General features: G+C 39.2%; 1 protein-coding gene across 1 annotated transcript in view; it reads left to right on the forward strand.

Annotated features, from left to right (window-relative positions):
- The window catches only part of ube2ka (ubiquitin-conjugating enzyme E2Ka (UBC1 homolog, yeast)), a 32,775-nt gene that overhangs the window by 7,135 nt on the left and 10,640 nt on the right, over positions 1–15,000 (forward strand). Inside the window, exons 3-5 of the mRNA XM_061930186.2 lie at positions 7,449–7,507; positions 7,581–7,663; positions 11,640–11,739. Of these exons, the coding sequence (XP_061786170.1) occupies positions 7,449–7,507; positions 7,581–7,663; positions 11,640–11,739 (242 nt within the window). The remainder of the gene's footprint in view (positions 1–7,448; positions 7,508–7,580; positions 7,664–11,639; positions 11,740–15,000) is intronic.

Consider the following 15,000-nt stretch of genomic DNA (forward strand, 5'->3'; position numbering starts at 1 on the left):
GAAGACCAAGTCTTTCAAATATTTTCTTGGATTTTCAAATTCTATTTGAGTTTTGTCTCTTAGAATTAAAAATGTCGAGCAAAGCGAGACCAGCTTGCTAGTAAATAAATACAATTTAAAAAATAGAGGCAGCTCACTGATAAGTGCTGCTATTTGAGCTATTTTTAGAACAGGCCAGCGGGCTACTCATCTGGTCCTTACGGGCTACCTGGTGCCCGCGGGCACCGCGTTGGTGACCCCTGGTCTATATGGTTCGCTTCCCCTTTTGGTCCGGATGACACGATGTCGAATATTTCCAAAAACAATTTGAAATGTGGACTCGTCAAACCACAGAACACTTTTCCACTTTGCATGAGTCCATCTTAGATGATCTCGGGCCCAGAGAAGCCGGCGGCGTTTCTGGATGTTGTTGATAAATGGCTTTCACTTTGCATAGTAGAGCTTTAACTTGCACTTACAGATGTAGCGACCAACTGTAGTTATTGACAGTGGTTTTCTGAAGTGTTCCTGAGCCCATGTGGTGATATCCTTTAGTGATTGATGTCGGTTTTTGATACAGTGCCGCCTGAGGGATCGAAGGTCACGGTCATTCAATGTTGGTTTCCGGCCATGCCGCTTACGTGGAGTGATTTCTCCAGATTCTCTCAACCTTTTGATGATATTATGGACCGAAGATGTTAAAATCCCTAAATTTCTTGCAATTGCACTTTGAGAAACGTTGTTCTTAAACTGTTTGACTATTTGCTCACGCATCCTTTCTTGTGAAAGACTGAGCATTTTTTGGGAAGCTGTTTTTATACCCAATCATGGCACCCACCTGTTCCCAATTAGCCTGCACACCTGTGGGATGTTCCAAATAAGTGTTTGATGAGCATTCCTCAACTTTATCAGTATTTATTGCCACCTTTCCCAACTTCTTTGTCACGTGTTGCTGGCATCAAATTCAAAGTTAATGATTATTTGCAAAAAAAAAAAATGTTTATCAGTTTGAACATCAAATATGTTGTCTTTGTAGCATATTCAACTGAATATGGGTTGAAAATGATTTGCAAATCATTGTATTCTGTTTATATTTAAATCTTAGACTTAGACTTAGACTTCCTTTTTATTGTCATTTAAATGTGAACTTTACAGCACAGTTAAGAACGAAATTTCGTTACATAAGCTCATGGTAGTGCAGGATAAAAAAGCAATAAGGTGCATATATAAATAATAAATATATATATATAAAATAAATAAATATATATAAATAAATATATTACTGTACAGATAAATATATTGCACTTTTTCACATGCGTCCACGTTTATGGATGTATGTTATATTGTTATATTACTATATACTATACTAACACAATTTCCCTACTCATATGGAAACGGGGTTTGTATATATTAGGGCTGTGAATCTTTGGGTGTCCCATGATTCGATTCAATATCGATTCTTGTGGTCACGATTCGATTCAAAATCAATTTTTTTTTCAATTCAACACGATTCTCGATTCAAAAGGATTGTCTATTCATTGAATACATAGGATTTCAGCAGGATCTACCCCAGTCTGCTGACATGCAAGCAGAGTAAAAAGCTTTTATAATTGTAAAGGACAATGTTTTATCAACTGATTGCAATAATGTACATTTGTTAACTATTAAATGAAGCAAAAATATGACTTATTTTATCTTTGTGAAAATATTGGACACAGTGTGTTGTCAAGCTTATGAGATGCGATGCAAGTGTAAGCCACTGTCACACTATTGTTCTTTTTTATTATGAATGTCTAATGATAATGTCAATGAGGGATTTTTAATCACTGCTATGTTGAAATTGTAACTAATATTGATACTGTTGTTGATAATACTAATTTTTGTTTCACTACTTTTGCTTTGTTGTGTGTGGTGTTTGTGTCTCCTCTCAATTGCTCTGTTTATTGCACTTCTGAGTGTTGCTGGGTCAGTTTTGGAATTGGATTGCATTGTTATGGTATTGCTGTGTATTGTTTTGTTGGATTGATTAATTAAAAAAAACAAACATTTAAATATAAGAAAAATAATCGATTTAAAAAAAATGAGAATCGATTCTGAATCGCACAACGTGAGAATCGCGATTCGAAATCGAATCGATTTTTTTCCCACACCCCTAATAAATAAATAAATAAATATATATATATATATGTATATATATGTATGTATATATATATGTATATATATATATATACATATGTATATATATATATGTATATATGTATATATACATATGTGTGTGTGTGTGTGTGTGTGTGTGTGTGTGTGTGTGTGTGTGTGTGTGTGTGTGTGTGTGTGTGTATATATATATATATATATATATATATATATATATACTAGAAAATGGATGGATATATATATATATGTGTGTGTGTGTGTGTGTATACATATGTGTATATATATATATGTATGTATGTGTATATATATATATACATATGTATATATATATATACATATGTATGTATATATGTGTGTGTGTGTGTGTATACACATATATATATATGTATGTATGTATGTATATGTATATATATGTGTATATATGTGTGTGTATATATATATATATATATATATATATATATATATACATATACACATATAGGTTAGGGTTAAGTTTTTGGCTGCAACCGGGAAGCTGGTTGTTGAGAATTTTCCAGAGCTCACGTGGCTTATTTGTGTTTTCCTCTATTTTGTCGTTAATGTATGGATTTAGACAGGTTGGTTGTCTTATTTCTTAATTTATTGCATTGCTTTTTGAGAGTTGAAAGCAGTGATTTGAGGTTGTTATTATTGGGTTGTTTATCTACTTCTGTTTTACACTTTTGGTATTTGGAGTATTTTCTGTCTTTGTCTTTTATGGCAGCTAATAGGTCCGGATTCATCCATGGTTTAGAGCGGGCTTTGATCCTGACTGTTCTCACGGGAGCCATGTCATTTAGTATCTTTTAGGAACGCTGTTTTGAAGCGATCCCAAGCAACATCGACCAGGTTGCTCGCGAGCACAGGGGACCAGTCCCACTCATCTAATTTTAAGTTGAAATTATCACTGGGGTATTTTTAAGGGATGCTCATCTCGGAGACCAGAACCAAAACCCAAAACATAATGGTGAGATTCCAGTCCATAGTGGATCTAACATAATAGTGAGAGTCCAGTCCATAGTGGTTTGAGCATATTATTGTGAGAGTCCAGTCCATAGTGGATCTAACATAATAGTGAGAGTCCAGTCCATAGTGGATCTAACATAATAGTGAGAGTCCAGTCCATAGTGGATTGAGCATAATATTGTGAGAGTCCAGTCCATAGTGGATCTAACATAATAGTGAGAGTCCAGTCCATAGTGGATCTAACATAATAGTGATAGTCCAGTCCATAGTGGATCCAACATAATAGTGAGAGTCCAGTCCATAGTGGATTGAGCATAATATTGTGAGAGTCCAGTCCATAGTGGATCTAACTCAGGCTGCAACAACTAATCGATTAAATCGATTAAAATCAATTGTAAAAATAGTTGGCGATTAATTTAGTCATCGATTCGTTGGATCTATGCTATGAGCATGCGCTGAGGCTACGTGTTTTTGTTTTTTTAATAAACCTTTATTTATAAACTGCAACATTTACAAACAGCTGAGAAACAATAATGAAAATAAGTACAAGAACAGTACAAAACAGCGCCAGGGCGGCGCTGAGGCTACGTCTCATGAGGTGGCGTAAGCCAGCCAATGATGTGTCATGTGCAGCTCACGTGACGACGCCGTCTCCTTTGCCTGGAAACATTCGATAAATGGCGGAGGAAAACAGTACAGATAGTTCAGCGGAGAAACATCTTGAGGTTATTGCTTCAATGGAGAAAAGTGTACGACCTAAGTCGTCAAAAGTGTGGGAACACTTTACTTTAAAGACTTCAAAGAAGACCGTTTCCTGCAAAATGTCACGGAAGTACAACATTGCTTCAGCAGCACCTGAAGAGGAAACATGTTGAAGCCATGGATGAAGGGAAGAACTCACGGTACGTAACTTTTTAAGTCCATAGTCCGAGTACATTGATCCGTTATGTCAGTCTTTGTGTTTTTAATATTTCAATATTAATATTTTAAGGAAGCGAAACAGCAACTGTTGTGTATTAACATTCAGAGTGTTAGGAACTTCTTGGAGAGTGCATTATCTGTGTTGTTTTGAGTGGCAACAGGCATTCATGAGTTCAGCTTTTTTGTGAGTAACGTTAACGTTATCCCTTTGTTGCAACGCGGGGCTCATAGTGTTTCTCCGGCACATTTGACTCAGATTTGAGAGAGAAAACGCACGGTTACCAATTTCGAAATAAACGTAACAAGTTAGTTTCATAATGGATCAATGTAGCCGGGCCCGATAAAGCTATATAAATATATTTAGATTTGAGTGACGCTTTAGTATAACTAAACGTTATGAAGGCGCTGGAATATGTCATGCTATTATTCAGAGGCAGCCTAAAATGAATCCTTTATTATTCACAACAGAAACGTGTACAATATCTGATTCAGTTCTGATCTGATGAGTTACATTTATGTGTTATTATTGGTGTATGCTGCATCCCCAATGTCCATTTATTTAATTTAGCTTTTTTTTTAATGTGGTGGCTTATTTGCCTTTTACGTCAGAAATGAATTAAATCAACTATGTATGTATTGAGTTACATGTAAATGATGTTACTATGTATGTTCATTATATGGTTTCTCTCATTTCAGAAAGAAACAAGCCAGCATTAGCGACTTGGTACAAAGGAAGGTGTGCACACCACAGCAAGCGGCTGCTCTGACTGATGGTATCCTGAATATGTTGATAGCTGACGACATGAGGCCTCTATCAATGGTGGAGGATGAAGGTTTTAGACAAATGATTCACGTCCTCAACCCTGGTTACACTCTTCCCTCGAGGACCCATTTGACCAAAGTGATGGAGAGGAAGTACGAGCAGACATTCCAAGTAGTGTAGACTGACATAAAAGCCACCCAGAGCAAAATTGCTCTCACTACTGACGTGTGGACAAGTGTAGCCACCTTGGCAATACATGCCATGACATTGGAGAGGAATGGAACATGAAGTCAGTCTGCCTTACGACCATGCCACTAGAGGAAAGACATTCAGCATCCATTATTGCAGAATGGTTGGAATAGGTAGTAGCCAGCTTTGAAATTCCCCCAAGCAAAATTATTGCTATTGTGCATGACAATGGTGCACTTTATAAAAAAAAAAAAAAACATTTTTGTAAAATGTTCCTTGTTTTGTTTGGCAAGTTGAAAGAACATGGTGCCAGTATGCTGTTTTTTTCAATAAAATACTGAAAAGGATAGACATGTAGTTTGTCTCTTTTATCCGATTATTAATCGATTAATCGAAGTAATAATCAACAGATTAATCGATTATCAAATTAGTTGTTAGTTGCAGCCCTAGATCTAACATAATAGTGAGAGTCTAGTCCATAGTGGGACCAGCAGGAGATCATCCAGACATGTAAAAGGACAGAGGATCAATTCTTTGTCGATACCAGCGGTAGTATCAGTATATTATCAATACAAGAGTAATCTGATGAATATTTTTATATTCATAATAATTTTGTTGTTTTTGTTCATGTTTACAAACTCGGGGAATTATTCCTTGGACACAGGACAACTTTGAAGGCACAACCAAAGGGTAGAGAGTAATTTTGGCTTTTGATTAGATATTGTGTACTATTTACTTTGTTTTAATCAAACAATTGCATATCCATCCATCCATCTTCTTCCGCTTATCCGAGGTCGGGTCGCGGGGGCAGCAGCCTAAGCAGGGAAGCCCAGACTTCCCTCTCCCCAGCCACTTCGTCCAGCTCCTCCCGGGGGATCCCGAGGCGTTCCCAGGCCAGCCGGGAGACATAGTCTTCCCAACGTGTCCTGGGTCTTCCTCGTGGCCTCCTACCGGTCGGACATGCCCTAAACACCTCCTTAGGGAGGCGCTCGGGTGGCATCCTGACCAGATGCCCGAACCACCTCATCTGGCTCCTCTCGATGTGGAGGAGCAGCGGCTTTACTTTGAGCTCCCCCCGGATGACAGAGCTTCTCACCCTATCTCTAAGGGAGAGCCCCGCCACCCGGCGGAGGAAACTCATTTCGGCCGCTTGTACCCGTGATCTTGTCCTTTCGGTCATAACCCAAAGCTCATGACCATAGGTGAGGATGGGAACGTAGATCGACCGGTAAATTGAGAGCTTTGCCTTCCGGCTCAGCTCCTTCTTCACCACAACGGATCGATACAGCGTCCGCATTACTGAAGACGCCGCACCGATCCGCCTGTCGATCTCACGATCCACTCTTCCCTCACTCGTGAACAAGACTCCAAGGTACTTGAACTCCTCCACTTGGGGCAAGATCTCCTCCCCAACCCGGAGATGGCACTCCACCCTTTTCCGGGCGAGAACCATGGACTCGGACTTGGAGGTGCTGATTCTCATCCCAGTCGCTTCACACTCAGCTGCGAACCGATCCAGTGAGAGCTGAAGATCCTGGCCAGATGAAGCCATCAGGACCAAATCATCTGCAAAAAGCAGAGACCTAATCCTGCAGCCACCAAACCGGATCCCCTCAACGCCTTGACTGCGCCTAGAAATTCTGTCCATAAAAGTTATGAACAGAATCGGTGACAAAGGGCAGCCTTGGCGGAGTCCAACCCTCACCGGAAACGTGTCCGACTTACTGCCGACAATGCGAACCAAGCTCTGACACTGATCATACAGGGAGCGGACCGCCACAATCAGACAGTCCGAAACCCCATACTCTCTGAGCACTCCCCACAGGACTTCCCGAGGGACACGGTCGAATGCCTTCTCCAAGTCCACAAAGCACATGTAGACTGGTTGGGCAAACTCCCATGCACCCTCAAGGACCCTGCCGAGAGTATAGAGCATATTGCGTTGATGTGGTTAAACTGTCATAAGCACTCACTATAAATACAGTTAATAGAAAAACGTACATTTATTACATGTGATCGGTATTGGTGTCAGCTGATGTCACTCATGGAAGATTGGAATCGACAGCATAAAACCCTGATAGGAGCATCCCTATTGATTGTCAGTGCATACACACACGTTCCATTTTGAGGACCCAACATTGTTATGCAAATCAATGATTATGCAAAACTTCCTGTATTTCAATATCTGTGTTGGCCCTGTGATAAGGTGGCGACTTGTCCAGGGTGTACCCCGCCTTCCGCCCGATTGTAGCTGAGATAGGCTCCAGCACCCCCTGCGACCCCGAAGGGAATAAGCGGTAGAAAATGGATGGATGGATGGGAATGTGTGACAGAGATAAAAGCACATATTTACTGCTTAGCAGTAGTAACAAGCTCCTATACTCTTTTATTTGAGGTTATTATTTTTTTTATCATTTACGTAATTAAAATATCATTTGTTAATGTTTGTTTCTTGCAGGCGGTAGATATCAACTAGAAATAAAAATTCCAGAGACATATCCTTTCAATCCACCCAAGGTAAATGTCCATTGGTGTCATTCATGTCCCACTAGAAGCTGGCGTTGTAACACTGTTTTGTTCTGTCACTCAGGTGCGGTTTATCACAAAGATCTGGCATCCCAACATAAGTTCGGTCACTGGTGCAATATGTTTGGACATTCTCAAAGACCAATGGTGAGTCACTTTTCTCAATAATAGAGGTGTGGGACGAGATCTTGCGAGATTAAAACAACAATATTTCTTGTTTAAGGGAAAAGCTGTCTCAGCTTGGGGGCGGGCACACGGGGCAGAATCCTCGCCCACTTTTTGAGTCTCACACACACAAAGCTGAGGTTTTACAAGCAGTTGTTACTGAACTAAAGCTTAAGACCATACCACGGGATTGCCGCCGTGACTGACAAAGCATGCAACATGTAGGTGTCCGTGCGCGAGGTAGGACAGGAGCCACACACCAAGTGCTCCACATGCACTGCAAATCAAATTAACTTTATTTATAAAGCACATTTAAAACTGGTCTTGATGCTACCCTCCTTCATTGGAGTCCAACATCCACCGACCGACCGCACTAATTGTCCAAGCAAAAGCATCCACAACTGCTGTCGCACAAGACGATCATGGAAGTGATGGAACAGCACTTTGTACATGCTGGCACGTTGCTTATTTACTTTCGTTTTGATTCAACTTTTATCACTGTTTGTTTTAGTTTCAATTTGTGGAAAGAAGCGCAACAGTCAAAAGCTCACAAACGTTTCAAAATACAGTGTTCCCTCATTTAACGCTGGGATTACGTTAATAAAGAAAATACCCACTTTAAGTGAAATTCGTGTAGTAGAAGCAGATTTTATTTTTCTTCGTTTATTTGTGTTTTCGTTCATTATGTATTTTTTTTAGTTTATACTGTTTTTTTAAATCATATTTATTTTATTTTATTTCATTTACTGAGCATGTTTCTTTGTTTACAGTACAGTACAGTATATGTTTTTTTGTATCTTATACATTACAGGCCAAAAGTTTGGACACACCTCATTTCAATGCGTTTTCTTTATTTTCATGACTATTCACATTGTAGATTGTCACTGAAGGCATCAAAACTATGACACCTGTGAAGTGAAAACCCTTTTAGCTGTCTACCTCTTGAAGCTCATTGAGAGAATGCCACGAGTGTGCAAAACAGTAATCAGAGCAAAGAGTGGCTATTTTGAAGAAACTAGAATGTTTTCTTTTATTTCACCTTTTTTTGTTAAGTACATAACTCCACATGTGTTCATTCATAGTTTTGATGCCTTCAGTGACAATTTACAAATTGTAAATAGTCATGAAAATAAAGAAAACGCATTGAAATGCCCAAAAGTTTGGCCTGTACTGTATGTTTTAAGGCTGAAAAAACCCTAACCATACACATCCATCCATCCATTTTCTACCGCTTATTCCCTTCGGGGTCGCTGGAGCCTATCTCAGCTACAATCGGGCGGAAGGCGGGGTACACCCTGGACAAGTCGCCACCTCATCGCAGGGCCAACACAGATAGACAACATTCACACTCACATTCACACACTAGGGACCATTTAGTGTTGCCAATCAACCTATCCCCAGGTGCATGTCTTTGGAGGTGGGAGGAAGCCGGAGTACCCGGAGGGAACCCACGCAGTCACGGGGAGAACATGCAAACTCCACACAGAAAGATCCAGAGGCCGGGATTGAACTCACGACTACTCAGGACCTTCGTATTGTGAGGCAGACGCACTAACCCCTCTTCCACCGTGCTGCCACACACATAATAAGCTTTTCTCAGACAGGCATTAACATTTTCTCACATTTCTCTTGTTTAAACAATCTCAAAGTTCAAACCTTCGTGGATTTAAAAAAGTAAAAGTACAGTACACTACTGTATTATCTAAAAAATTTTAACCTATAAATAAGCCTGGGTTTTATCATAAAGCCCGCAGCATTTCCACACATACCCAGAGTCATACGATCTTTTTGGGCCTTAAATCCTGCGCTTTTGGCTTCTTCCTGCATCATAAAGGTGCGAGAGGGCATTTGTTTCCAAAATAAGCCTGTCTCATCCATATTAAAAACTGGTTCAGCATTATATCCCCCCCGCAGTACACATTCTGTATTGTACAGGACACATGGCATGAAGAAGATTGATTGAAAATGGTCTACAGGCCTTTAGCGAATTCGGAAGCAAAACACAATGTGCATTCATATGCTGTAAAAAAAGAAAAAGAAAAGAAAAGCCTGCGACACTTTAAAAAATTACACACACACACAAAAAAATCCATGTAACAGCAAGACTGTGTAAAGTGCACCGTGTTGTAGCGAGGGAACACTCTACACCTGCATCATTTTGACCCAGTTAAATGGAAAAAGTCTGTTTGACCAGTAATATATTTTGTCACTGGAGTCTTTTTTAATTTTTTTAATTTCAAAATATTATCTTGTTTTGTTGCCGTGATCCCAATACTGTCACATTCATACATGAAAGTAATGACCTAAAAACCCAGCGTTGTAAAATCTTTTCTGTGTATGAGGACTGTATTGAATTTGTTGTTGCCTTTAATTTCTTACCTGAGTGGCGTAAATGGGCTAAGCACTGTTTATATGAATATTTTATTTATTTATTTTGAAATACCCTTAAAAACTAAGAAAACTATGGTGCAGCAGTCCACAGTATTGTCAAAGATACTTGAATTTTTTAAAAACACTTACCGTATTTTCCGCACCATAAGCCGCCCTGGGTTATAAGCCGCGCCTTCAATGAACGGCATATTTCAAAACTTTGTCCACCTATAAGCCGCCCCGTGTTATAAGCCGCATCTAACTGCGCTAAAGGGAATGTCAAAAAAACTGTCAGATAGGTCAGTCAAACTTTAATAATATATTAAAAACCAGCGTTCTAACAACTCTGTTCACTCCCAAAATGTACGGTAATGTGCAAATGTGCAATCACAAACATAGTAAAATTCAAAATAGTGCAGAGCAATAACATCAATAACTTAATGTTGCTCGAACGTTAATGTCACAACACACAAAATAAACATAACGCTCACTTTCTGAAGTTATTCTTCATTCATAAATCCCTCGAATTCTTCTCCTTCGGTGTCTGAATTAAAAAGTTGGGCGAATACGGGATCCAAAATGGCCGGCTCCGTCTCGTCGAAGTCATTGCCTTCCGGAAAGCTCGGACCACAGTTGTGACCGAAATATCCGCCCAGGCATTTACGATCCACTGGCAGATGTTGGCGTATGTCGTCCGGCGCTGTCTCCCTGTCTTAGTGAAGGTGTGTTCGCCTTCGGTCATCCATTGTTCCCACGCCGTTCGCAGTCGTGCTTTAAATGCCCTGTTGACACCAATATCGAGCGGTTGGAGTTCTTTGGTTAATCCACCCGGAATGACGGCGAGTGTTGTATTTGTGTGCTTCACTTGTTTTTTGACACCATCTGTGATGTGGGCGCACATGGAGTCGTATATCAACATGGAACACACAAAGGAAATGAAACGTAATACCCGCGCGCTTCTTCTTCTTCTACGGGGGCGGGTGGTTGCTTACCGTAGAAGAAGAAGCGCTTCCTCTTCTACGGGGGCGGGTGCTTACCTTGGCAGTTGCTTACCATAGAAGAAGAAGCGCTTCCTCTTCTACGGGGAAAAAAGATGGCGGCTGTTTACCGTAGTTGCGAGACCGAAACTTTATGAAAATAAATATTTATATTAATCCATATATAAGGCGCACCGGGTTATAAGCCGCACTGTCAGCTTTTGTGAAAATTTGTGGTTTTTAGGTGCGGCTTATAGTGCGGAAAATACGGTATTTCTTCTTTGTTTCTCAGAGTTAAAAACATGCCTCAGCTTTAAACAAAGTGCCTAAAATTGTCACTTTCTTAAACAACAAATTAGTAAAATATAAGTTCACATTTTTCAATCGTTAACATAATAAAAAAAATGTTTTGGAATAAGCAATCTTTATAAAATAACTGTACATTGAATATAAAGTATCTCGAAATGTTGTGATTTAATATAATTTCTACATCCAAAAACATTAATCCAGACCTGCTTTTCTCGTGACGATAAGTAAATGTGAGAATCATGTGTTGTGTTAAAGAACTACACAATGAATACAATGAAACTATGTATGACTATTTCTGTCAGGGCGGCGGCTATGACGCTGAGAACAGTCCTCTTGTCACTACAAGCTTTATTGGCAGCTGCAGAACCAGATGATCCACAAGATGCTGTGGTAGCCAATCAGGTGGGTGTGCATCAATCTTTTGACTATTTGTTGGACCTCTCATAACTTTGATCATGTTTTAATTGTTGGCTTTAGTAGAGTTAAATATGGGGTACCGGAGTTATATCCTTTAACAAAAAAATCACATTTGCATCATACAGTATATTTTAACAGTAATCATTTCTGAAAAGACTGTTGGTCTGTGTGCTGTCTGTGCCTTTTATAATTAAGTATTTTAGTAAATAAAACTTCAGAAGACAAACTCATTTGTCTTCTTGGCAGTCAACCCCTCCATATCCAGTCACAGGATTTAGAGAAAGGAGGGGTGAACAAAGCCCTTGAAGGAGCCTCCTCATTGGCTGACGCGATATATAGTGAAGCGCGTGTATGGTGCGGATTTGTTTTCAGTAAAGCACGGCTGCTGAACACCCACCTGGAAAGATTGCAATACCTGCGCATGCTGTTACAGCATACACCGTATTTTTCGGATTATAAATCGCAGTTGTTTTCATAGTTTGGCCGGGGGTGCGACTTACACTCCAGAGCGATTTATGTGTGAAATGATTAACACATTACCGTAAAATATCAAATAATATTATTTATCTAATTCACGGAAGAGACGAAGCAAATGTGTGCAATCGTCACACACACGTCAACCAATAAGAATTCGGCGGGGGAGGGTCATGGCAGAAGTGCATTGTGGGTCATGGGATGCTAACTGCTATATGCTATATGCTACTGCCGTAGCTATTAAAATTAATCATTTAAAAAAAAAACTGAGAAGAGCTGAACAAAAATGGCAGCGAAAAGGAAATCATATACTGCAGATTACAAGCTGGACGTAGTGAAATATGCAGCAGAGAACGGCAATCGAGCAGCAGAAAGAAAGGACATACCAGAGGCGACACCGGGGAGGAAGATTTCATGGGATTTAGCAATTAGGAGTGACAGATTGTTTGGTAAACGTATAGCATGTTCTATATGTTATAGTTATTTGAATGACTCTTACCATAATATGTTACGTTAACATACCAGTTGGTTATTTATGCCTCATATAACGTACACTTATTCAGCCTGTTGTTCACTATTCTTCATTTATTTTAAATTGCCTTTTAAATGTCTATTCTTGGTGTTGGATTTTATCAAATACATTTCCCCCAAAAATGCGACTTATACTCCGGTGTGACGTATATATGTTTTTTCCTTCTTTATTATGCATTTTCGGCCGGTGCGACTTATAATCCGAAAAATACGGTAGTGCTAAAAAAAAGCAAAAGATTAAACCAGAAAAAGAAAAGAAAGACGCTGTACGTCTAAAAAACAAAAAAAAAACAAAGAAGAGCCAAAACTTGAATAACTAGTGGTCTGATGTATTCAAGATGGAGGACATTGCGGGCCTGTTTTGGAATAACTTTGGACGCGCAAGTAGCTGTTTTCCTTTTAGACGGGTAATCAATGTTCCATTTACCTGTATTTTTTGTTTATCCTTTTTCGTGGTGACGTGTGTTACCGATAGTCACACAATTGCTGTTCAGTGTATTGTAAGCAGAGACATAGTTTGTGGTTTGTGCATTTAGATTTTTGCTGAATTTTTATAATATATGGCGATATTACAGCTTAACAACATTAATGAGTATTTCATAATTAGAGGGGAAAAAAAACACGTACCTGTTACAACATTTATTTTCTGCAACAAAATACGAACTAAGGGATCCTTCGATGCAACTTCACACTGTCAACAACCTGTGCAAGTGTATGTACAGCTCTTGTGCACAATTTCGTGCACTTCCACAGAGGAGGAGAGACTATCAGCGAGGTGCTCAGAGTGGGGGGGTGGGATTTACAGTTTGCATTCTGCCTAGTCACACAAGATTCAAGTACCACAGCTTTAAGTGTTTAAAATATTGATCACCTATAGACTTTTACCATGAATTGATTAACGTGGTAAAAACTAGTGTAAAAACATATTGGGGTGTTACCATTTAGTGGTCAATTGTACGGAATATGTACTGTACTGTGCAATCTACTAATACAAGTTTCAATCAATCAATATAAATCTAATGAATTTGGTCCCTATCACTTACACAGGCATGTGATTTTTCCGTGTATACTCGGAAATCCATCTTTTTTCTTTGTAAAAATATTTAAAAATATTTTCCGTTTTTCTTCGTTTTTTTCTGACCTATAATGTGTTTAAATCTTGATCCGTCTTTTTACCATACCTGCCAACAACTCTGGTTTTCCCGTAATGAGTACGGTTTTTGATAATTCATTCCGGTTTACGGTTGCAGTAGTAAAAACTACGGTTTTGCATTAAAAATGATTAACTTAAAAATCGAGGCTACATAGGGAAGCAGCTCCACAGGCAAAACATATGGGAAAATCAATGATGATTGGTTGGTTTACGTATATAAACATCGATGATTGGTTGGATGGTTTACTATGATGAGTTACGATTGGTTAAGATTATGGCAAAACATTACAGACAGGCCAATCAGAGGCAAGATGGTGCGGGTCATCAAACCAGGAAGGGAAATCACAACAGACACACACATCCCAAATGACGACAAGAGAGTCTGAGAACAGAAGAAGAAATATTTAAGCGGGTGATTTATATATTTAAAAAAAAACTATTGATCACCCAAAACCGGATGCAAATAAAACGCATGCCATTGTCTGGAGAGTTGTCAGCATGTCTGCGATGTCACGCAGATAGCCATCTTAAAAATGTGCAAATATTAAGAGGACAGTGGCGCCTTTTTAAAAAGACAATTTCCAACAAAAGCAACAGCGCCAAGCAAGTGTGACGTCATGGTCCTCTTCAGTCAGGGACAGAAGTAGAGTCTAAACACGAGTAAATGTTATAATAACCCAACCAGTGCAGCTTAAAAGATCTCGCAGAGTTCAACGACAATGCAAAAGACTGTGTAAAGAAATGGGAAACTCAATGTAACCACATGCTTCAAAGACACGGAAAGAAGAAGAAGAATAACATCAGAAGAAGATACTAGATTTGTTGCTAGTTGTTTTTAATTTAAAAGTCATTAAACGTCTGTAAACACTTGAAAAAACCTCAACAAAGTTCCTTGTACAAAGAGCAGCAAAAAGTTCAAATATGGCATAACGATAAAAACTTGTTCAAACTAATTGATAAAAAGAGTTGTTTCTTTTTGAGCCTTTTTAAAGAAAATCATATTCTAGCAAATGACTCGATGATGTCATTGTGACCACGCCCCCACCGCCACAGGTATCTTGGCAGTTTAGGGGAAACCCGGAAATCTC

The sequence above is a fragment of the Nerophis lumbriciformis genome, linkage group LG36 (genome assembly GCF_033978685.3).
Source record: "Nerophis lumbriciformis linkage group LG36, RoL_Nlum_v2.1, whole genome shotgun sequence".
NCBI lineage: Eukaryota > Metazoa > Chordata > Actinopteri > Syngnathiformes > Syngnathidae > Nerophis > Nerophis lumbriciformis.